This window comes from Triticum dicoccoides, chromosome 5A (assembly GCF_002162155.2).
Source record: "Triticum dicoccoides isolate Atlit2015 ecotype Zavitan chromosome 5A, WEW_v2.0, whole genome shotgun sequence".
Classification (NCBI taxonomy): Eukaryota; Viridiplantae; Streptophyta; class Magnoliopsida; order Poales; family Poaceae; genus Triticum; species Triticum dicoccoides.
Window position 1 is genome coordinate 568507035 of NC_041388.1, and position 25356 is coordinate 568532390.

Below are 25356 nucleotides of genomic sequence, written 5' to 3' on the forward strand. Positions count from 1 at the left end.
CTTGTCACGATGATCTTCAACTTCACTCTGAAATTACTTGAACCTTTCAATAATTCAGACTTGTGTTTCATCAAGTAAATATACTCAGCATCAACTCAAATCATCTGTGAAGTAAGAACATAAAGATATCCACTGCGTGCCTCAACACTCATTGGACTGCACACATCAAAATGTATTACTTCCAACAAGTTGCTTTCTTGTTCCATCTTACTGAAAACGAGGCATTTCAGTCATCTTGCCCATGTGGTATGATTTGCATGTCTCAAGTGATTCAAAATCAAGCGAGTCCAAACGATCCATCTGTATGGAGTTTCTTCATGCATATCTACCAATAGACATGGTTCACATGTCTCAATCTTTTCAAAAACGAGTGAGTCCAAAGATCCATCAACATGGAGCTTCTTCATGCGTTTTATACTAACATGACTCAAATGGCAGTGCCACAAGTATGTGGTACTATCATTACTATCTTATATCTTTTGGCATGAACATGTGTATCATTACGATCGAGATTCAATAAACCATTCATTTTAGGTGCAAGACCATTGAAGGTATTATTCAAATAAACAGAGTAACCATTATTCTCCTTAAATGAATAATCGTATTGCGATAAACATAATCCAATCATGTCTATGCTCAACGCAAACACCAAATAACAATTATTTAGGTTTAACACCAATCCCGATGGTAGAGGGAGCGTGCGATGTTTGATCACATCAACCTTGGAAACACTTCCAACACATATCGTCATCTCACCTTTAGCTAGTCTCCGCAGCCTTTTGTTTCGAGTTACTAACACTTAGCAACCGAACCGGTAGTTATTACCCTGGTGCTACTAGGAGTACTAGTAAAGTACACAATAATATAACGTATACTCAAAATACTTCTGTCGACCTTGCCAGCCTCCTCATCTACCAAGTATCTAGGGTAGTTCTGCTTCAGTGACCGTTCCCCTCATTACAGAAGCACTTAGTCTCGGGTTTGGGTTCAACCTTTGGTTTCTTCACTAGAGCAGCAACTGATTTGCCGTTTCATGAAGTATCCCTTCTTTCCCTTGCCCTTCTTGAAACTAGTGGTTTAACCATCAACAATTGATGCTCCTACTTGATTTCTACTTTCGCGGTGTCAAACATCGCGAGTTGCTCAAGGATCATCATGTCTATCCCTGATATGTTATAGTTAGTCGCGAAGCTCTAATAGCTTGGTGGCAGTGACTATGGAGAACCATCACTATCTCATCTGGAAGATTAACTCCCACTCGATTCAAGAGATTGTAGTACTCAGACGATCTGAGCACATGCTCAATGATTGAGCTTTTCTCCCTTAGTTTGCAGGCTTAAGAAACTTGTCAGAGGTCTCATACCTCTTGATGTGGCCACTAGTCTGAAATCCCAATTTCAGTCTTTGGAACATCTCATATGTTCTGCGACGTTTCAAAAGCATCTTTGGTGCCACAATTCTAAACCGTTAGCATTACGCACTGAACTATCACGTAGTCATCAAAACGTGTATGTCAGATGTTTCCCAACATCTACAAATGACGCTTGAGGTTCAGCACACCGAGCGGTGCATTAAGGACATAAGCCTTCTGCGCAGCAATGAGGATAATCCTCAGTTGACAGACCCAGTCCGCATAATTTCTACTATCAACTTTCAACTAAATTTTCTCTAGGAACATATCTTAAACAGTAGAGCTAAAGTGTAAGCTACGACATAATTTGCAAAGACCTTTTGACTATGTTCATGATAATTAAGTTCATCTGATTATTTAATGAACTCCCACTTAGATAGACATCCCTCTAGTCATCTAAGTGATACATGATCCGAGTCAACTAGGCCGTGTCCGATCATCACATGAGACGGACTAGTCATCATCGGTGAACATCTTCATGTTGATCATATCTACTATACGACTCATGTTCGACCTTTTGGTCTCTTGTGTTCCGAGGCCATGTCTGTACATGCTAGGCTCGTCAAGTCAACCTAAGTGTTTCACATGTGTAAATATGGCTTACACCCGTTGTATGCGAACGTTAGAATCTATCACACCCGATCATCACGTGGTGCTTCGAAACAACGAACCTTCGCAACGGCGCACAGTTAGGGGGAACACTTCTTGAAATTTTAGCGAGGGATCATCTTATTTATGCTACCGTCGTTCTAAGAAAATAAGATGTAAACATGACAAACATCACATGAAAATCATAAAGTGACATGATATGGCCAATATCATCTTGCGCCTTTTCATCTCCATCTTCGAGGCGTGGCATGATCACCTTCGTCACCGGCATGACACCATGATCTCCATCATCGTGTCTTCATGAAGTTGTCTCGCCAACTATTACTTCTACTACTATGGCTAACGGTTAGCAATAAAGTAAAGTAATTACATGGCGTTTTTCATTGACACGCAGATCATACAATAAATTAAGACAACTCCTATGGCTCCTGCCGGTTGTCATACTAATCGACATGCAAGCCGTGATTCCTATTACAAGAACATGATCAATCTCATACATCATATATATATATATATATATATATATATATATATATATATATATATATATAATTCGTCACATCCTTTTGGCCATATCACATCACATAGCATACCCTGCAAAAACAAGTTAGACGTCCTCTAATTGTTGTTGCATATTTTACATGGCTGCTATGGGTTTCTAGCAAGAACGTTTCTTACCTACGCAAACCACAATGGTGATATGTCAGTTGCTATTTACCCTTCATAAGGACCCTTTTCATCGAATCCGATCCGACTAAAGTGGGAGAGACAGACACCCGCCAGCCACCTTATGCATCAAGTGCATGTCAGTCGGTGGAACCAGTCTCACGTAAGCGTACGTGTAAAGTCAGTCCGGGCCGCTTCATCCCACAATGTCGCCGGATCAAGATAAGACTAGTAACGGTAAGCAAATTGAACAAATCATCGCCCACAACTGCTTTGTGTTCTACTCGTGCATAGAATCTACGCATAGACCTAGCTCATGATGCCACTGTTGGGGAACGTAGCAATAATTCAAAAATTTCCTACGTGTCACCAAGATCAATCTAGGAGATACTAGCAATGAGAGAGAGGGAGTACATCTTCATACCCTTGAAGATCGCTAAGCGGAAGTGTTGCAAGAATGCGGTTGGTGGAGTCATACAAGCAGCGATTCAGATCGCGGTCGATTCCGATCTAAGCGCCGAATAACGGCGCCTCCGCGTTCAACACACGTATAGCCCGAGGATGTCTCCTCCTTCTTGATCCAGCAAGGGGAGAAGAGAAGTTGAGGGAGAACTCCGACAGCACGACGGCGTGGTGGTGATGGAGCTTGTGGTTCTCCGGCAGGGCTTCGCCAAGCGCTGCAGAGGAGGAGGAGGTGTAGGAGAGGGGTAGGGGCTGCGCCAGGGGAAGGGTCTTGGTGTTCTGGCAGCCCTCCCACCCCCACTATTTATAGGAGAAGGGGAGAGGGGGCTGGCCCCTTCATATCCCATCTAGGGGAGGGGCGGCGGCCAGGGAGGGAACCCTAGATGGGTTTTGGGCGCCCCTACCCTTAGGAGACTTGCCCTCCAAGCCAGGAAGGGAGGCTTCCCCTAGGGGAGGCGCCCCCACCTCTCCTGGTTATGTGAGATGGGGTGGGAGGGGCGCACAGGCCCTTAGTGGGCTGGTGTGCCCCTTCCCCTTGGCCCATAAGGCCCCCAACACTTGTCGGGGCCTCCGAAACCACTTTCGGACACGCTGGTCGTCACCCGGTACCCCCGGAACAATTCCGGACTCCAATACCCTTCGTCCAATATATCGATCTTCACCTCCAGACCATTCCGGAACTCCTCGTCATGTCGGGGATCTCATCCGGGACTCCGAACAACCTTCGGTAACCACATACTATTTCCCATAACAACTCTAGCGTCACCGAACCTTAAGTGTGTAGACCCTATGGGTTCGGGAACCATGCAGACATGACCGAGACATCTCTCCGGCCAATAACCAATAGCGGGATCTGGATACCCATATTGGCTCCCACATGTTCCACGATGATCTCATCGGATGAACCACGATGTCGGGGATTCAATCAATCCTGTATACAATTCCCTTTGTCTATCGGTATGTTACTTGCCTGAGATTCGATCGTCGGTATCCCCATACCTCGTTCAATCTCGTTACCGGCAAAGTCCCTTTACTCGTTATGTAACGCATGATCTCGTGGCTAACTCATTAGTCACATTGAGCTCATTATGATGATGCATTACCGAGTGGGCCCAGAGGTACCTCTCCGTCACATGGAGTGACAAATCCCAGTCTCGATTTGTGCCAACTCAACAGACACTTTCGGAGATACCCGTAGTGTGCCTTTATAGCCACCCGGTTACTTGTGACGCTTGGTACACCCAAAGCATTCCTACGGTATCCGGGAGTTGCACAATCTCATGGTCTAAGGAAACGATACTTGACACTAGAAAAGCTCTAGCAAAACGAACTACACGATCTTGTGCTATGCTTAGGATTGGGTCTTGTCCATCACATCATTCTCCTAATGATGTGATCCCGTTATCAATGACATCTAATGTCCATGGTCAGGAAACCATAACCATCTATTGATCAACGAGCTAGTCAACTAGAGGCTTACTAGGGACATGTTGTGGTCTATGTATTCACACATGTATTACGGTTTCCAGTTAATACAATTTAGCATGAACAATATACAATTATCATGAACAAGAATACAATAATAACCATTTTATTATTGCCTCTAGGGCATATTTCCAACACCCCCTCCCATAGGGAGTCCGAATTGGACTAGGGGAGGGGGCATGCCCCCCTTTCCTTCTCCTCTTCCATCTCCCTTTCCTCTTTCCCCCTCCATGAGAAGGAAAAGGGGGGGGGGGCGAATCCTACTAGGAGTGGAGTCCTAGTAGGACCCCCCCTTGGCGCGCCCCTGGTGGCCGGCCTCCTCCTCTCCCTCCTTTATATACGTGGGTAGGGCACCCCTTGGAGACACACCAATTGTTCCAAGCTGTGTGCGGCGTCTCTCTCCACAGTTTACTCCTCCGGTCATATTCACATAGTGCTTAGGCGAAGCCCTGCGCGGATCACATCACCATCACCGTCACCATGATGTCGTGTTGATGAAACTCTCCCTCGACCCTCTACTGGATCAAGAGTTCGAGGGACGTCATTGAGAGCTGAACGTGTGCCGAACTCGGAGGTGTCGTACGTTCGATACTAGATCGGTTAGATCACGAAGACGTTCGACTACATCAACCACATTATACTAACGCTTCCGCTTTCGGTCTATGAGGGTACGTGGACACACTCTCCCCCTCTCGTTGCTATGCATCAGTTAGATATATCTTGCGTGATCGTAGGATTTTTTTTGAAATTGCATGCTACGTTCCCCAACAATGGGTACATGCAGCCATGTCTTACACAACATTGCCCCAACCTTCCTTAGCGTAAATGTGAGCTACTTTTGCCGAACGTCGTACCCATCGAACCTTGTAGGCTCCTTTAGAGGACAACAACCCCTACCCCTTACTTCCTCAATCATAGGTCCATACACTAAAAGTCTCTCGCGTTAGATTGAGTTTGGCTGCCACAACTTGGTAGTCGGTCTCCATCACTAGATTGTCTATGCTCAACTCTTCGGCTAGCTACACCACTCGGCAACACACCTTGACGTCTGCTAACTATGGCTTAGTTTTGGTGGAAAAAACTGTCATGCTCCCGCAATGAAGATGCCCTATGGTTCCTAAGGACAACACCATCACCTCCTCTGTCGCCGATTTAAGTGTTGCCTTGTCAGCATTGGCCTTGACCCACCCATCCTCAGGAGGAGTCCAAGGAGACCTTGTCGGGGGGCGGATGAAAAGCCTGAATACGCTTAGGAGCAATTGTTCATTCCTCCAAGAAGAAGACCACCTTGTCGACCATGATATTAGGGTCACATATTCTGCAACCGTCTTTTACCTCATTTCACGTCGACGAAATCTGGTAGACCGCGTGAGAGAAATTTCTGAATCATACAAAACAAAAATCTCTTCAATATACAAAGTGTTTCGCGAGAAGCTTGTTGACGAATATTGGCATTGCTAGTTTTACTTGTGTTTTCATGATTAAATGTGTGTTGTTTGGTCTTATGATTTAGTAATGATCCTCGCTTGGGACAAAAAGCTGCTCTTTGAACAATCGTAATTCACATGTATCTATTGGTAGAGTTGTTTGAATAATAATGGAGAAAATTACGGTGTGTAGCCCCTCCTTCTATGCATGCTTTTCTCCCCCTCCCTTGCAAGGCGACTTAGGCAAAGCCTTCCCCCTCCCCCGTCGATCTCCACCGATGAGTCCATGGATCCAAACTCAGGCTAACTCAAAACCACGTGGATTTGCAGGATTTTGAACAGATCCCGGCAAGGGTGAGGATAACCGAACAAACACTAAGTAGTTGAATTCCTGAACTTAATTTTGCATGTGCAATTTGCCATTCAAACCCTATCTTTGTCTCTCACAAGACCATCCTCATAATTATTTTGACCTAGACTGAAGTTTATCAGAGTCCCCACGCATAGAGAGAGGACTATCACGACAAGCTGGCGGTGCATGATGATGACTGAGCCAGACGTTGGGCTTGAACCAAGATGCGCTGACAAAAGTAGACTTTGGAACCATATGGTACTATCCACCTGGGTAGACCCCTCGTCCAAGAATGAGCACTCCATTCAGTCGTGTGCGTAAGGCGGTTTAGGATCCTTGCCGGTCAAACATTCTTCCATCGCCATGAAGAACCGGACCAACACCGCCGCCGCGAAATCGATATGGATAGACCCGAATAGAACATTGTTTTGTGATTTATAATCATTTTCATTCGAGTCGTCGGAGTATCTCAATAACAATAGAAGGTCAGAGCTAAGACCGTGTCAATGTCCAAATCGACATGCATTTGTGTCGGTCTGAAGGGGGAAGGATGGATTGACCTTGCAATGAAAATATCGGACCCCACCTGCCAGTGTGAGGGATTTTTTGGCCGTGTGGGCACCCCGAGCTTTCGGCAGACACTTCCACGAACGAACAGGCAGCCGTCGTCTTGTCCGCTCGGTCCAACCTTTCCTCTCCCGAAAAAAAAGAAACAACTGCAAAGGCAACAGCCTTTCTCCGCCGAATCACCGGACCCGCGCGCGCGAGCTCGTCGTGGCATGGTGGCGATCCGCGGCCGGCAGCAGCGCCAGCAGCTTCGCCGCGCTCTCCGTGCCCCGCTCCCCTGACCGGCCGCGCGAGATTCGGAGGAGCGGCGGCGGCGGACGCCATGTTTGGGTCCCGGGTCCAGGATGGGGTGGAGATGCAGCAGCGGCGGACGACCAACAGGTGCGTGCCCGCGTTCTCTCGGCTCTCGTGGGCGGCTGGATTTAGCGGCACGGGGCCTCCCCGGAACGCTGCCCGTGAAGAGGAGGGACGGCCCTCCTGGGACGATCGAGGATGCCGCGTTAGATTATTTTTGCTTGGACTTGGACTAGGTGTTGACTTAGGGGGAGAGGAGGATTCTGGCCATGGTTTGAGTTGGAGTAAGTTGTAGTGAGTTGGAGTTGGCAGGATTTAGCTTCGGCGTCTGCTTCGTTGCTGCCTCGGGGGATCGAACCAGCCGAATTCGAGTTTTGGTTGCTTAGGCTTGACAAGGCGTACAGTACGTTGGGGAGTGGTGGTAGTTTTGGAGCTGGGAATAGGAACGTGAGAGCTCATTTTGCTTCCCTATGTTCTAGCATATGCATGTTTGTTTGCTATTAGTACTCATTTGTATGCATCCAGAAATTAAGGACCAAAAGTGAAATAGGCTATATTTTTGACTCAGCTTACTTCATTTATCTACCGGTTTCCGTGCATCGAGGAATTAAGGACCAAAATGAAACATTATGTCATTGCGATGCTACCTAGTTACCAGGAGATTGCAGATGAGAACAACTCCTATTGTCATCTGTTCCTGTGGGAGCTCTCAGTATCCACAGACCATGTCGACGTTGTGCAGTTTTTAGCACTTCTCTAAGTTGCTCTTCTACTCTGTCTTCAGGATCTTTCCCGATGAGAGGCAGGATCAATCCAAGATGCCGTTTCAAGCCGGACGGGTCGACAGATTCGCTGCCAACAGGATAGACCCAAAGACCCTCGAGAAGCTCAAATTGATGAATGAGGGCAACGTGCCATGGCACAGCCGCATCCTCGACCCCAGAAGCAGCGTGCTGCTGACATGGAACAGGGTGTACCTGGTGGCCTGTCTCTTCGCGCTCTTCATCGACCCTTTCTTCTACTACCTGCCATTTGTCAGAGTCATGGACCAAAGCACTGGTGTTTCGTGTGTTGCTGAGGACCAACGATTGAGAAATACTATGACCGTTCTGCGGACACTCGCTGACTTGTTTTATGTGCTCAACATTGCGATAAAGTTCCATACTGCATATGTAGACCCAAAGTCCAGAGTCCTAGGGAAGGGAGAGCTTATTGTGGATCTAAAGAAGATTCAAAGAAGATACGTCAGATCAGATCTCTGTATAGACATACTTGCAGCCATACCACTTCCACAGGTAAATAACTCGAATCTTGTTGCGGCACTTGTCGCATTTTTCATGGCAACTACCTTAAGTATATTCCACTTTTCCAGCTTCAGTGTTAATATCCATATTCTTTCGTACTTAAATTGATTCGTTATCATCTTTGTGGCAAAGATTGGTATGGTTCGTTGGGTGAGCACTGAACAGCAAGCCTTTAGTTGAGCCTATTGGATTCTTTCCCTTTGATTCGCTTTCCAAACCAAGACATCTGGACAGTGCCTCTTGTTTTTACATTAACCACATGAATTTAACCAGAAAATCGAAACTTTTAAAAGGTGGACCCAACTAGGTTTCCTCTGCAAAGAGTCAAAAAATACCCAAAAGATTTATTTTCTGTTAACTGCCACTTATATCCCATAGGTCTTTTTTCCTTTTCGTACTTCATCTGTTAATCGCCACTTAGATAATTTGTAAATGTTAGGAGTTTATGAAATCTAGAATTGCCAACTTATTTCAGCCAAACTTTATGCAAAATAAATTTATCTGTATAACTGAATTGTTTGACGACTAATTATCCCAAATATTGAATATCTATTACTTGATTGTTAAATCTACAGTGATAATGTGAATCTTCTGTTTTTTTTGCAGGTTACTGTTTGGTTAATCATGCCTGGGATTAAACGCTCAGATTATAACATCCAAAACACTACATATGCTCTTATTATTTTGGTTCAGTATGTCTTAAGAATGTATCTCGTTGTACCTTTAAGCAATCAAATCATCAAAGCTGCCGGAGTAGTTGCAAAGTCAGCCTGGGGAGGAGCAGCATACAATCTTCTGCTCTACATGCTTGCAAGTCATGTATGGTCACCTCAACCATTACCTCAGCCGTGTAATCAATTCCTAGTCACTTACTCAGAATAAAGTTCTAGGGAATTTGCAGCTCATGTAGTTTGTAATTCTATGTACAACTGAAAGATAAGTAGAAGTCGCCTCTGCTAAATATGGAACCTAAAATATCAGTTCATTAGGTTTTTCATACCTCATCTCGTAACTGGAATAGGCCAAAAGAGAATAATTCATGTGTATTTGTTTTCCTGGAATGCATTATTACTTATTAAAATCTGAAGATATAGACAAAACTGTTGGTGGTAGACATGCATGTGAGCTAGAAGCAGAAGACTATCACTATCATCTTGCATTTCTTTGCTCACTTTTGTGCAATAAATACTTCAGTGTCACTTCTGACCTGTGTGCATCACTGCAGATTACCGGGGCAATATACTATCTTCTCTCCATTGAACGGCAGATTACATGTTGGAATCAGCAGTGCCTTGCTGAGTCGAACAATGCGTCTTGTAACATTGGGTTTATAAGTTGCGAGAATACTGGTTCGAGGAGTTATCTTGAGTGGCAAAGTAAAACGCAGATATTTAACAACTGTGATGCCACTGCTGATCCTCCAAAATTTAATTACGGAATGTTCTCGAGTGCATTGACTAAGGGTGCTGTCTCAACTTCATTCCAAGAGAAGTACTTCTATTGTCTGTGGTGGGGCTTGTTGCAACTTAGGTAGGGTTCCATCATTATCTTCTGTTACTTTGGAGTTATTGTGCATAAGTTTCTGTGTCTTGAATATGGTTAACCAGGTCTATTTGGTGTTTGTTGTCATCTTTTCAGTTCAAGCGGAAATCCTCTTCAAACAAGTGCATTCATCGTAGAGAACATATTTGCTATTGCAATTGGAGCTATCAGTCTCATACTCTTTGCTCAGCTGATTGGTAAAATGCAGGTAATATTACGAAATTCTCTGCTCTAAACTAGAAATGGAGGCATCAAAGCTGATGATTCTTATTTTATTTATTATACTCGTTACTTAGTTACCCTGTGGATCGGCTAAGCGTAGCAAACTTATTGCACTATTTGATAACTTGGTAGCAGCCTTCAGTTCAACAAGTTTGTTATGCTACATTTGTTGTTGTGCGGAAGTGTTAATATTATCAATGCTATTCTGTGTAGTGCTATCATGGATTGTATTGTATTGTTCTTCTTAATGGATGCATCAGGCTCGTGTGATGTATGAACTTGCATTTAATGGTTTGAAATGATTAAAATAACATAAAGCTTCTTCTGCTCTGTATGTGCAGTAAGCCATCTCCACTTTGACAGCTACTTACCTTTTCATTTTCATCTTTTAGACATACTTGCAGTCTGTTAGCAAAAGGCTTGAAGAGTGGAGGTTGAGGCAACGGGACATGGAGGAGTGGATGAGACATCACCGGCTCCCACCCGACCTTCAAGAACGCGTCCAGCGGTTTGTTCAAGTTAAATGGCTTGCAACGCGTGGAGTGGAAGAGGAATCCATCTTGCAAGCTTTGCCTGCTGATATACGTCGGGATGTACAGCGCCATCTTTGTTTGGATCTTGTTCGACGTGTAAGTTGGAGTTATACCCCTATCCGATGACTGAACAAGTAAAACTTTTTTAGTTTCTCAAAGGTCTTGATAGAACATTCTGTACTGGGGCACTCAAATTCAAATTCTGTCTCTTGTTCCTTGGCGAGTTTCTGATCTTTCTTTGTAAAATGTAGGTCCCTTTCTTCGCTGAGATGGACGACCAACTCCTGGACGCCATCTGCGAGCGGCTGGTGTCGTTCCTGTGCCCGGAGGGCACATACATTTCTCGCGAGGGCGATCCTGTGAGCGAGATGCTCTTCATAATCCGCGGCAAGCTGGAGAGCTCCACGACCAACGGAGGCCGGAGCAACTTCTTCAACTCCATCCTCCTACGACCTGGTGAATTCGCCGGTGAGGAGCTGCTCACCTGGGCCCTGCTGCCAAAGACCAACATCCACTTCCCGCTCTCCACAAGGACCGTCCGGAGCCTGACGGAGGTGGAGGCCTTCGCGCTGCGTGCCGAGGACCTCAAGTTCGTGGCGAACCAGTTCCGGAGGCTCCACAGCAAGAAGCTCCAGCACACGTTCCGGTTCTACTCCCACCACTGGAGGACGTGGGGCGCCTGCTTCATCCAGGCGGCGTGGCGGCAGCACCAGCGGAGGAAGCTGTCGGAGAGCCTGAGCCGGTGGGAGTCCTACTCGTGGTGGTCGGAGGAGCACCCGGCCGCCGATAAGCCTAAGCAGGAGGGCACCTCGAGGACCGCCGCCGAGATGCACAAGTTTGGCTCCGCGTCCAGGAGGTTCCGCGCCGACGACACCATGATCCGCAGGCTGCAGAAGCCCGACGAGCCTGATTTCTCCGCCGACCATTTCGACTGAAGCCATCATCTCGCTCTCCGATGCGCGACGCATTGTTCCGAATACCTGTTTTTGTTGTAAATCTAGTACGTACATAAGAAGAAATGTTGGAGTTTCCAGTGCCATAGATCATCCAGATATCCTACTAATGTATAGCACACATGACACATCCCTTTTGTGTATGTCACTGTAACAATATGAACTTAGTTCTGAATGAATCTGAAGCTTGATATTTTCCCCCTGTTTCTGCGGGGATTCGACAGTTTTGTGTGAAATTCATGTAAAACTAGCACTGAATTATACAGTTACTAGCAGCTACAAATTACAGTATAGCTGACTTCTGAATTCTGATTGTGGTTTCAGTTATATCTTTTCTTCAGTTACAAAGTGAGTGAGTTGTTGTTCGCTGTGGCCACCAGTACCAGTCCAGTCCCCAAATCCAGCAGGAGGCATGAGGGCGGCGGCGCGGCCCAAGATCGGCGACAGGGCGACGAGCGACGTGGTGGTGCGGCTGCGGACGCCGGACTCGGGCCGGGACGAGTGGCTCTACTGCCACTCCCGCGTGCTCGCCGCCGGGAGCGCCTACTTCGCCGACCGCCTCTCCGACGCCTGGCCGACGTGCCAGATCCTCGACTCCCGCTACTGCGTCGAGGTCCACTGCCGCGACGCCGACCTCAGCTCCCACGTCACCGCGCTCCGCCTCCTCTACGCCGCCGAGCCCGTCTCCCGCTTCGGCGTCCGCGGCGCGCTCTCCCTGCTCGACGCCGCCGCGCACCTCGCCTGCGCCCGCACCGCCGCCGCCTGCGCCGACTACCTCGAGTCCGCCCCCTGGGACGAGGCCGACGAGGAGGAGATCCTCGCCGCCGCCCCGCGCCTCGGCGCGCACCGCGCCCGCGTCCTCGCGCGCCTCCGCCCCGCCGATCCGGCCCCCGCCACCGCCATCTTCCTCTCCGCCTTCCGCCACGCGACGGCCGCGCCGTCGGCCGCCTCGCGGGAGCTCAAGCCCGCCGCCCAGGAGCAGCTGGAGTACATGCTCACCGAGGACGACGACGCGCCGCTGCTCGCCTTCGGCGCCGGCAGCAGCGACGCCGTCAAGTCTCAGGTAAAGGGCTGCGTGACAGGCCTACTGAACAGCTTCAGCAATTTCACCAGCTCCGCACTGACGAAGCAGAGGGAGGCCCCTTGCTCCGGCGAGCTTCAGCAGGATCTGCACTCCTTCGTCTCCGACATCGCCTGGGTCTGCCAGGTCCTGGGCAAGCTGGAGATGATGAAATTCCTCGCAGCCTACTGGGTGGAAGCATCGTCGGCCGTCGTCGCGGCCGTCGAGGCGGCGGCGGCGGAGTGCCACCCGGGGCCTGAATGTCTGAAGACCAGGCTGAAGGTCGTGGAGATATCCGCGAAGGTCCTGGAGGCCGTCGCGTTCGGCAACGTCGTCCTCCCGGCGGAGAAGCGGCGCCACGCCGTGAGCGTCTGGATCGGCTTCGCCGGGACAACGAGGCATCTGGTGGATGAAGCCGATCGTGGCAACGACGACGGCGACGGCGAGGACGAGGACGGTAATAATGGCGACGGAGACACTGAAGCCGAAGCTGCATCAGCATCAGCATCAGCAGCAGCAGCAAAGATCGGCCTGGACGGCGAGGTGTGGCAGGGGCTGGAGTCGGCGATCACCTCGATCGTGACGACGCTGCCGTCGAACACCCAGGCCGAGGTGCTGTCCGAGTGGCTTCAGTCGAAGCACGCCGCGTTCCCGGACCTGTCGGAGGCGTTCGACGCCTGGTGCTACAGGTCCAAGGTCGCCCGGAGGAGGCTGTCTTTCCTGAACAGCACCAATAGGGCGTCCTGATCCCCGGCCGGCCGGCCGGCAGGAGAGATCCATTGCCGTCGAGAGGAATGCATACTTCATGATGTCCATCTGCATGGTCTGGTCTGCAGTTGGCCTCTTCGGATCATCATGGACAGCACTGAGCATCTGCCTTTCTTCACCAACACCAATGGACATGGAATTCCATTGCTTTGCTATATATGGTCATATACATACTCACATTGTCAATCGTAGGCGTGGTTCGTGGGAACTGCTGCAAGATCTCCTTATGAACTTGCAGTCAGCATAGTAGATGCAACTTTTCGGACATACCATAGCTGATGGAATAAGTAAGCACCATCCAACCAGTGCCTTGCCCTGTGGAATCGGGGACACTCATGTGAGTGTGTACTCTGTGGTGCCAACAAGTTTGATGATACTTGATCTTTTTGTCAGACTCCAGCGACCTGTCGCTCGCAATGACAGCTGCTGGTTGGTCGTGTCGTGCCGTGAAAATGGAGCTGGCACCGGGGACGGGCCAGCGAAGAACATCGGCAAATACCTGAACTTTGATGTTTACCGGTTTCGATTTCAGATACCGGGAATGGAACTTGATGTAAGCCATCGGCCCCAGAATGTCTGATCGAGGAGCCCCTGGTGTCCGTTTGCTTCTTGCTTGAGCATTTCGGGTCAAGAGCCAGTCTTCCATTCCATGTTGTCAACTCGTTGGGCCTAAGCTTGATTGTTGTCAACTTGTGAAGGAAATAGCTCAAGGTGTCGTTGTCTGCCATGTTTCTTGCCTTTTCCGTTTCTCTGGGCAGGATGGTTTGTTACGTATGTTCCACGCGAGGCCTTCCGGCAATTCTCCACCCGATTACTGTTGCTCCTGGTATCTGATTTTAGCATCGGTTTTATTTACTGTGCACAGCAGCGCCCATGGCCTAATGGATAAGGCGTCTGACTTCTAATCAGGCGATTGTGGGTTCGAGTCCCACTGGGCGTGCTTCTCCTTTTTGTTTTGCATTTCCCTTCTCCTTTTAGTATTTGTTGTTGTTGTTATTATTATTTTCTTTTGAAACGTACCATATAAATGAGTAATCAGCATTAATTTTTAATTTGTTATTATTGTCTTGCGGTGGCGGTGCTACATGCATGTTTTTTGTGGTGCCTCTCGATTTTTAATTTATTAGTAGTATTGTCTTGCATTGGCGGTGCTACATGCATGTTTTTGTGGTGCCCTTTCCTTCAACTTGGATGCGAAATACTCCCTCCGTCCTAAAATTATTGTCTTAGATTTGCCTAGATACAGATGCACCTAATATTAAAACATGATCTGATACATCCTATTTAGACAAATCTAAGACAAGAATTTTGGGACGGAGGAATAGTACTAATCAGCATACTAATTTTATTTAGATTATTCTTGCTTGCTAGCCCTTATCACCGGCTCCATTTTGTACTACTAAGCAGCAGATTCTCCTTTTTCTTTCTTCTTGCGACTGATTTCAAGAATGGTTTGTTTCTGGTGAATCACCATGCTGTTAAGATTCCAGGTTTCATCCATGCTATTGTAGTACTACTCCCTCCGTCCGGAAATACTTGTCAGCGAAATGAATGTATCTAGACGTATTTTAGTTCTTAAATACATCCATTTTTATCCATTTATGTGACAAGTATTTCCGGACGGAGGGAGTACCTTTCAACAGAAACCCTGAACCTGAAAGCTCAAGCTGCTGCTCGATGGTACTCCCTCCGTTCCCAAATATAAGTCTTTTTAGGGATTACAACAAGCGACTACATACGGAGCAAAATGGGTGAATCTATGCTCTAGAATATGTCTACATACATCCGTATGTCGTAGCCCATTTGAAATGTCTAAAAAGACTTATATTTAGTAACGGAGGGAGTACTACTTAAGATCAACATGCTAGAGTAATCTTCTTCATTCAAGGGTGTTTGGGTATATCAACATCAAAATCAGCCTGCAAGTAACAAATCCAGACATGTACAGAAATAAGTACTAACAAGTGAACAGGCAACAGCAACTGAAAAACATACCAAAAAGACATGGCACTCGAAGGCGGCTTTCAGTTGTGGTGTACTGGCAACTGCCAGCCTAGTCACAACAACCACATTCAGATAAAGGGTGCTGGATACATTCGGCCAATTAGTGAATGGACTTCTGAACATAATTTTGCGCTCATGGTTATGAGGCCGGTAAGAGCACGCGAGACCGTCAAACCTCCAACAACAAATGCTAGTGTTCAAAACAAAGCATGGAATCACTGCATAGCAAACATTAATTAATTCCAGTAAAAAACGCTGAAATTCCTAATTATCAAAGCAACAGACTTGTGATCACAGTTGCCAATTTCGTATTATGCGAGCGCACATATTGTTAAAAGAGAAACGTATCAACCGCTATGAAAATAGTACTAAAATGTCCAGAGATAATCATCATCAACAGATGATCACATAATATTCGCCAAGAACTATAATCCATAGAATCACTGCATAGCAAAACACATGCGCACACTTCAAAGTTTAGCATCTGGTACTTGAGATGGTGAAACCTCTAGCAACAAATTCCAGATGATTTCATGCTAGTAGAATCCAGTTACCAAAGAGAGAACAAATGCTAGCAAAATACCGGAACACCCCAGTTGAGATTTCTTCATGCTTCACATAACAATGGCTTCTCCTCGCCCACAAAAACAAACAAAGAGGGACTTCAGCAAGGCGCATAAAGCTTATGGCTAATGCGCGCATCACTATGGCTCCGGCGTTATCTTCACCTGAACCCGCAGATGGACTTTGCCGTCAATGAAGTGGCTGTCGTCAGCAATGAACTTCGACCAAGGAATCATGCATCCAACACCTCGCCTAATATTGCTGGTGGTGGCGCGACAGTGCTTGGTGGAGAACTTGAGTGACGGTCTGGTCTTAAACCCGATGATATAATCTATTGCCCCGCTGGCTGCCCCCCTGTCTTCTTCTAGCATCTTTACTAAGATGGCAAAAAATGGTACTTGCTCTATCATCTTGCAGTCTGCCAGGAGGCAGAAGCCACGCCCCGCGCAATGGAACGGCTGCGAACGCAGAACTCCTGACGGGAAGAGCCCCAAGCACTTCTCGCGCTTTATGGTAAAGTTGATTATACAAGACGGGTGATCAATTAGAACGGCATCCGTCATACTGAGAGCTCGTGGCACCAGTGGAAGTAGCCGTGAACTCAAGATCTTGTGTCTCTGTTCTGAATTTGGGTACTGCAAACAGGCCCACCTGAGCAGGAAATCATAGATGGATCCTTCAGATTCAATCCCGAGGCGGTTCCTTGATAAGATGACCTGAATCCCAGCGAGAGGGATCACTTACTTTGTTGACAGGAATTCCTTGTACCTTTCAGCAAGGAATGTCTTGGCTACCTCTTTGACGGCAGATGCCATTGAGATGGAACGTGGGATATCTAGGCACCTCACTGCCGATTCTGGCGTCATAGGCTGGTCTATGAGCCGCTGACCGTAGAGCTTCATGCAAGATACAACCTCAAATTTATCAGCAGCCATCAAAATATCAACCAGAAGAGTGGGCTCGGTTGTTGGTGTCAACTTTCCACTATACATAAAGCGTAAAAGCTCAATGAAGGCCTTTTCCTCTGTTCCAAGTAAAACATGAAAGCAAGGAGGCATAAGGACTAATGAAACGGTTCAATACATCTCAAACTGGTAACAGTTAAATAAAGAAGTACTCCCTCCGTTCCCAAATGTAAGTCTTTTTAGAAATTCCAACAAGGGACTACATACGGAGCAAAATGAGTGAATCTGCGCTCTAAAATATGTCTATATATATCCGTATGTTGTAGTCCATTTGAAATCTCTAAAAGGACTTATATTTAGGAACGGAGGGAGTACAAAAGAAAAGGGATAGCTATTTTGTATGCATAGATGGTTATGTAATTAGTTGGGAGAAACTATAATAATGCATAAAAGAATAAAAAATATCGACTTCAGAGATAAGGTCTGTGGGGGAAATGAGAGTAACAAATTTATCATCAAAATTACAGCCCCCTCTCTAACATAAGCAATCATCTTTTAAATTCTACAAGAGGTAATCATATTTTTAAATAAATAAATAAATGAATAATATGATAACAATAGGAAACTGGAATCATCAGTTATAAGAATATAAGATGAAGATTGTCAGACTAGAGTGAACACTGTACCTGAATCAGCAATTGTAACTGTTGCATGTCTCTGGTCAGACTCTTTCATGCCATTTGAGAAAAGCTGAGAAGCACGCAGCTTATCAGAAAGCTAATTTCACTGATGATAGAACAAATGCATTTCAGTTCATCAGAATTACCTTGAGAAAAAAAGTACTTTGTGCTGCAAGAATCGCCGAACTAATATGTATGGTATTGACTCGTAAGACTGGTGTACCCATTAGTGCCATTACAGTACAAGAGGAGTCGATATCTTTTCCATCATCGCCTGCAAAAAAACAAAGCAGATAAACACAGAGAGCCATGCAAAACTAGGGGGTAGAACGGTGGAAGGCACATAGCAGAATTACTAGAGAAATTTTGCTGTCACACTAAATCTATGAAGGATCATATAATCATGAAATAATCACTTCATGTTCCAACTTCCAGGTATACATTCGACGTGTCGATGACACATTTGATAATAATTTGCTCTTGCCTTTTTGTTCTGGACCTATTGATTTTTCATTAAAACACACAATTATTAGCAGATTCAGACATTAGTCATCAAGCAACACATTTTTCTTGTGGAAGATGTAAAATAACTGGTCACCTTGTTCCTTTAATCTAAGGCTGAAGCATTGTGCTACCAAGATCAGACCTGATTACACGCCAGACGGGCCATATGCATAAGAGTTAAGAGTTAAGACACATGACCTGTATGTATGTACCTCAACAGCGATATACACGAACTTATCACATACATATTATTCCAAATCTGTTTAGTTGTCCAGCTGCTATTCTCAACTTGTATAATGGTATGATGTAGTTTGAACACCAATGCTGCAATTGGACGTATGGGCAAACATATGTACCAGTACTGGTTTGTTAACTGTTCTTCTGAATAAAATTACGTCAGAGAAAATGGAATGCATTTTAGAGTAACCCACACCACCTAGAAATCTAAAACTAAAAAGGAACTTGTATAAATAAAATGTATCAATATTGCATCTCCTTCCCCTTTTAAACAAACAAAGAAATGTAGCTGAAACCCCCAAATAAGCCAGGAGAAATCCACATCCTAATCACGTCCAGTGGCTAATGGTACTGTGCCCGTACGCACCATCGGCGTCCTCGCGGCGGCGCTTGCGGCTGGCGCCGGAGGCGGGCGCGTCGTGGCTGCCGACGATCTCTATACGCAGGACCCTGTCGGAGAAGGCCTCGTTGTCGAAGGCGAACTCGAAGCCCCCCGCGTCCACCTCCGTCCCCGTCGACGCGTCGTCTCCGGCCATGCGCGCGCCGTCTCCAGACTCTGGAAGCGCCGGTGGCCGTAACCCTAGCTAACCAGCAGAGTGGATTTGATCATGGCAGATTCAAAGAACCCCGCCGCTGTCTACAAACTGCAAATAGCTGAATTAGCGCTAGCTAACAGTTTTTTTTTTTTTTGAGGAAAGCGCTAGCTAACAGTTTAATTTCCTCTGGAGCATCCGATGGTTCTCGTTCACGCGAACATATATTTTCGTTTCCAACCACGTTTTCCTGCTACGTGATGGGAACAATCTTTTTGCCGGAATGAAAACATTTTCCAGTGTCGTCAATGAAACACGTCTTCACGTCGGTGAAAACACATTTCACGTCAGTTTTTTTTATTAGAAAAAATTCCGATCTATCTATACAGTACAAAGAACACAGAAATAATAAAAATTGCTTCTATATCCGTAGACCAAGTAGCGAGGACTACAAGGATTGGAGCAAGCCGAAGGTGTGCCGCCGTCATCACCTCTCCCTCACAGGAGTCGGGCCAAACGTGTTGTAGCAGATAGTCGAAAAGTCGTCGTGCTAAGGAGTACCAGTGCACCAGAACAACACCCGTCATCAATGAAGATAAGTATAGATCGAAAGTATCCAACTTATAGACACACAAGAAACGAAGACAAAAAAAGACTGGACCCAAACGGATCCACCAAAGACTAGCACCGACTGATTCCCACGAGATCCGCTGAAGACTAACCTCCAGACACCCTCCGATGACGGTGGACGCATCACCGGAATAGGGGCCAGGCCGAGAGAAACTTATTTCATCTTGAGCCGCCACCGCCTCGTCTTCCTGAGAATGGCACAAACCCTAAACGAACTCACAAAAACACAGAGCAAGATCCCTCCCGCCGACAAGAACCGGGGTCCACCACGCCTCCATGGCCCTAGGGCCAGCCAACATGAGGCGACGGCGATGGGAGGCGGAGGAACCCTAAGTTCTTTCTTTAAGAGTTTTCACTGAGTTGTTAATATTAAGTCATACAGAAGTTGTTTTATTAGGATAATACAGAAGTTGCTATAAGTTTCATTGCTTAAACTCAGCGCATATTTCCTAGGCCGGGCTCTAAAACCTTATACAACGGGTGTTCGAGTGAAAAAATGGTTCTTTTTTTCTAACATTAATTTGCACACGGGTGCTTAGGGAGACAAAAATTAGGTCACGAACTCGTTCCCAAATTTCACTTTGGTCACTGGACATAGAACTCCCAAAATACGGTCATGAAAGTCATATTAGTGTACACCTACGGTCACCACATACATTTGGCTCCGTATTCTGCTAACATCATGTACTGTTTGATTGATTGACTGTCCACGTATGTGTCAGCAGGCCAATAGCAGAGTGAAATTCATTGGTGGTCACTGGACTTGTCCTTAAAATACACTTGATAACCGTATTCAAGATTAAATTGAGAACTTGCATGTGTTTTTGTTGTTGTTGCAAAAACATTGTGTAGTACATTTGTACATGATGCCGTGAAAGTTCCCCTCTCCCAAATCCCTAGTCCCCTTCCACCATCATTCGTCGATTACCTACCAAACCGTCTACCACGTCCTCATCCTTCGCCACCGTCGCTCGAGGGAGCCACACCCATTGGAGCTCAAGGCGGACACTATGTCCGTCCCCGTTAGTGGTCACCGGAGCTTCCACACACAACCGATGCCTAAATCAATGAAATTGTCAAGCTAAGGTATGAGGACCACAATGCAATCCCACGGTGATGCTCCTAGTTGTCTCCCAACGCAAGCCCTAGTGGAGGCTTTGCCGCCGCAGCCAGCACCACCCGGGGGCCTTAGGCGGTGCATGTACGCCGATTTTCTTCAGTTTTTTTTCTTTTTTTTCAATATATGTCTAATTTTTTCATGCACATTGTACATTTTCCTTATACATCGGATACATACTTTACACATATTAAAGTTTTTTTAAATATAAGTTTTGATGCCTACTTTTTTTAATACGTGTTAAACATTTTTCAACTGCACATGAAAACAAATTTTGAATGATACAAAACATTTTTTTAAATATAGACAATTTTTACATTTAGGATTTTTTTTAAATGTCATAAACATAGTTTTGAAACGCATGCACATTTTTAAATATTTTGATTTATTACATGATTTTTATATTGTATAATTTAAAAAAAATGCCGCTTAGATTTTTATCAAGCACGTGATTTTCTTTTGTCACATATTTTGTTTTGAATGGTAGAAACATTTTCTAAAAGTTGAGTGATTTTTTTTGCATGAAAATTTTTTATATGCGGTGAACACTTTCAAAAAATTAAAAATTTTACATAATATATGTATAAATTATTTTTTCAAAAGATAAACAAGAGAAAAAACACATATGTGATGTCAGCGTGACAAAATAATATGGCTACTAGGTCGCTCCGTTACTGACTCCTTTAGGCGAGCTCGGCCTACGTCCTGCTAAAGCCGTACAATGACATGTTAGCTGGGCCGGCTCATTAACAGCGGCTTACAAGTGAGCTTGATTTTGCTGCGTTTTAGTATCGTTTTGCTTTACTATTTTTGTTGGCTTTTCTTTTGGTTTATTCTCGTTTTCCTTCATATTTTCTCTTTCATTTTTCTAATTCATTTTTTATTCCTCAATTTTTGGTTAACTTTTAAAATTAGAAATTCTTTGACAAATAAATAAATAAAACATCTTCTTAATTCCGATAACAATTTTTGATATGCACATTAAAGAATGAAAATATTTTTTGAGTATTTGGATTTTTTTCTCAATTCATGATATTTTTAGAAATTTGAGAATAGTTTTTAAAAATATGTAAATATTTTAAAATACACTAGCAATTGTATACTTCAAGAACATGTTTTAAACACGTGAATATATTTTAGAGTCGCAAACATTTTCTAGATTGCAAAGATTTTTAGAATTTACGAAGGTTTTTGAAATCCATGAATATTTTTGAATAAATTTCTTGATCAATTTTAAATTTATGGGAAAATTTTCATATTTATGATAAAATTGGTTAAAATAGTACCAACACCGAAAGTATATAAATAAAATAAATATGAACACATGCACCAACAAAGAGTGCTCGCTAAAGAACGCTCGAGCTGTGCCAGCCTAGGAAAGCAGACACTTGTGTATTTCCAGCATTTTGTCGAGAGAGCGAACCGTTGGAGGTCTCGTAAGCAAAGAACCGTTCCCTTACTGAAAAAGGGCGCTAATAAACATCTGACGTTTCCTCAGGGTAATAAATCGAGCGAACGATCGTTCCCACAACCAGGTAGGAACGAATGAACGTTTTGGTTTGCTTAAAAAAAGCCAATCCAGCAAATGCTCCAAAATTGGCTTGCGAAAAAAGATAAATTTGACATGCTGTTATATAATGATTTGCCATGTTCTTGTCCTGTTGTATAAAAGTTTGTGAGAAAATTATCATGTTGGAGCAGAGTAATTCCCATGCGGTTTTAGTGTTTTGGTATAATTGCCACTCGAAGAATGGTAAAAATTGCTATTCTCAGGATTTGCCATGTTGGCTGAAGGGAATTGCGAGGCTATATAAACAACAAAGGTGAAATTTCCAAGCTCCAAACACACAAATTGCCATTCCGAATGTCTTCGCTAAGATTACCATCCGAAGCAAACTGCTTTAGTGCCCTAACTCGTAATTCACTTAGAGGGGTGCGTTGGGCCAAACGTTTTAGGATTTGCACACATAATCTGACATGTGTGAGGGTGTTCGCTTGGAGGTACTGAAAATTAGTCATCAGATTTTTAGCATTCCAAAAAAAAGGAAATAAAGATCCATTCCAATGACAGGGACATATCAGATTGATGTTACTTACACCTCAAGTTTATTGGAGAGCTGCTAATAGGCGCCTCCAGTGCCGATTAGTCGGTCTGGCGCCTACTACGCGCACAAGTCGGTTGCATTCACAAAGCCCACTCATTCGCACATGTTATGTTCGTTCACATGGACTCATTCATTCGTTCGCTCACGTGGACTCATTCATTCGTTCGTTCACGTGGACTCATTCGTTCGCTCATTCACAAAAGCAGAATAAACGTTTTGTAAGAAAGTTTGCGAGTTCAAAAAAGTTCACGGATTTGAAAGTTTTCATGGATCTTGAAAATGTTCATGAAATTGAAAATATTTTGCTAATTGGAGAAAAAGTTCTCAATTTTTTTACAAATTGTGAGTTTGAAAAAATTGACGGATTTGAAAAGGTTTGTACATTTTTAAAAATTTCATGAAATTTGGAAAAAAGTTCACGAAGTTCTCTAAAAAAGTTCAACGCTAAAATTACAAGAAAATTAAAGAAACTTCATGAATTCGAAGAAGTCCACGAGTTCAAAAAAAGTTTATGGGACTTGAAAAAAGTTCACGGATTTTGAAAATGTTCACAAATCCAAAATAAATCTTAGATTTGAAGAAAAAACATTCATGTTTTGAAAAAGCTCACAAAACTGAAAATGTTCATGCATTTGAAAAAGTTCATGAAACAAAAAAAGTCAAAATGGAGATTTTTCATGCATTTGAAAAACAAGTTCAGGAAGTTTTAAGAAATTCATGCATTGAAAAAAAGGAAAAAAACTGGAAAAAGGAAAGAAAAAGGGAGACAAAAAACTGAGTGAAAACCAAAGAAAAACTGGACAAAACAACACCAAAAGAAAAAAACAAAGTATTCTTTTTAGTGTTACATTTGACGCTCAACAAAGAAGAGAAAATAAGTTAACACACACAACAGGTGAGTGGTCCCAAATGGTTATCGTGGTTGGTAGTGAACCTGAGGTTTAGAGTTCGAATCTCAGGTACGTCCATTGTTTCTTTTTTGCGAATCAAGAGCTTTATAACTCAATTAGGGGGGATTACACGGGAGCTGAATACAACTAGCTAAGAAATGAGGCATATAATTTATCCACAAGCATCTCCTCCTCCCTTCTGTGGCTTGCTTTGCACACCGATGGGCCGCTTCATTGGCTTCCCTATGTACAAACACCAGACCACAGCTCATAAATCCTCCCACAAGCTCTTTGATTTCGTGGCAAACAGCTGCATCCGCTGCTCTCTCTGAAAGTTTAGAGTTGCACATCCTAACCACCTGCTGAGCATCACTTTCAATACATATCTGTGAGTAACCCATGTCTCTGGCTAGTTGAATCCCGTCCCGAATAGCGTACAGCTCCATAGTCTGGGCACTTGATGCAAAACGATACCACAAGGCCTGCGCTCTAATTAGGTTGCCCTCTGAGTCTCGGACCACCAGCCCTATACTTCCACACCCTGCCTGCTCAAGAAAAGCCACATCCACATTGATTTTCAGAGTTCCTTGTTCTGGTGCTTGCCAGCGATCTTCCTCCCTGGTCACCACAGGTCGGGTAGTTTCCCATGTTGTTGTAAGATCAACAGCATTATCAAGAGCCCATCTAATAGAAGCTTGAACTGATCGTCCCTTCTCACCATGAGTACGAGCATTCCTTTCAGACCATGCCGCCCAACAGCCACATAGTACTATGCATACAAATTGGTTTGATCCCAGTTTTCCTTCAATCAAATCTGAAGCCCACGAATGCGGATGTAACACTGGGATTTTAATCTGCATCATGGTCTTCATCTCCTTCCAAAAGAGTCTCGCCCAAGTGCAATCGAACAGGGCATGAGTTATAGTTTCCTCCTTGCCACATAGGTAGCAGAATGGGGCCTTTTCAATATGTCTGGTAAGCAGGACAGACTTACAGGGGACAAAACCCCTTATATCTCTCCACCAAAAATTCCTGACTCTTGGTGGTACCGCTATCTTCCATAGTTTGTTCCATAAGGCATTTCCTGCCGCTCCTGAAGAAGATGGTTCGTAGGCATGTCTCATGCTTGTGCTCAGAATTTTATACGCCGACCGAACTGAAAAGTTACCATTCCTCTCCACCTCCTAGGCCCAACAATCTTCACCCCAATTCCCTATGGGTTTTAGCAATGGCATGCACATCAGGTGCAACAAAGTTTGCTTCCAAGGCAGCAAGATCCCAACTATTATTCACATGATCAATAAGCTCCTCCACCTTGGTGCATGCAGCCCTTGGTAACCGAATAATTGGCCGATAGCCATGATTGGAGGGAATCCAAGGGTCCTCCCAGATGTTAATACTCGCACCATCCCCAACACGTTTAATCAGCCCTAGATTTAGGCATTCTCTCCCATGTAGTATTGCCCTCCAAGTATGAGAGGAGTTCCTCTTTTTTTTAGCTGCCAAGAAATCTGAATCATGATAATATCGGC

The 25356-nt window shown here is 44.9% G+C and overlaps 2 protein-coding genes, 1 non-coding gene and 1 pseudogene across 3 annotated transcripts; 3 read left to right on the plus strand and 1 right to left on the minus strand.

Annotated features, from left to right (window-relative positions):
• Positions 1 to 7086: 7086 nt before the first annotated feature.
• LOC119302901 (cyclic nucleotide-gated ion channel 17-like) lies at positions 7087 to 12029 on the plus strand. The gene is made up of 7 exons (XM_037579951.1): positions 7087 to 7360; positions 8058 to 8568; positions 9184 to 9396; positions 9803 to 10107; positions 10216 to 10327; positions 10734 to 10970; positions 11126 to 12029. The coding sequence occupies exons 1-7, from the start codon at positions 7302 to 7304 to the stop codon at positions 11807 to 11809; spliced, it is 2121 nt and encodes a 706-aa protein (XP_037435848.1). The 5' UTR covers positions 7087 to 7301; the 3' UTR covers positions 11810 to 12029.
• Positions 12030 to 12200: 171 nt separating this feature from the next.
• LOC119302902 (BTB/POZ domain-containing protein At3g05675-like) lies at positions 12201 to 14047 on the plus strand. The gene has a single exon (XM_037579952.1). It carries the CDS (start codon positions 12240 to 12242, stop codon positions 13632 to 13634), a length of 1395 nt encoding a protein of 464 aa, XP_037435849.1. The 5' UTR covers positions 12201 to 12239; the 3' UTR covers positions 13635 to 14047.
• Positions 14048 to 14522: 475 nt separating this feature from the next.
• TRNAR-UCU lies at positions 14523 to 14595 on the plus strand. Its single transcript has one exon. It is a non-coding gene; the product is annotated as a tRNA-Arg (tRNA).
• Positions 14596 to 16140: 1545 nt separating this feature from the next.
• LOC119297906 lies at positions 16141 to 19085 on the minus strand (annotated as a pseudogene).
• Positions 19086 to 25356: the final 6271 nt, after the last annotated feature.

Coding starts and splice junctions, on each gene's coding strand:
- LOC119302901 (XM_037579951.1), top strand. CDS start 7,302: ATGTTTGGGTCCCGGGTCCAGGATGGGGTGGAGATGCAGCAGCGGCGG. Junction 8,569..9,183: donor CAGCCATACCACTTCCACAG/GTAAATAACTCG, acceptor TTTTTTTTGCAG/GTTACTGTTTGGTTAATCAT. Junction 10,971..11,125: donor GTTTGGATCTTGTTCGACGT/GTAAGTTGGAGT, acceptor TGTAAAATGTAG/GTCCCTTTCTTCGCTGAGAT.
- LOC119302902 (XM_037579952.1), top strand. CDS start 12,240: ATGAGGGCGGCGGCGCGGCCCAAGATCGGCGACAGGGCGACGAGCGAC.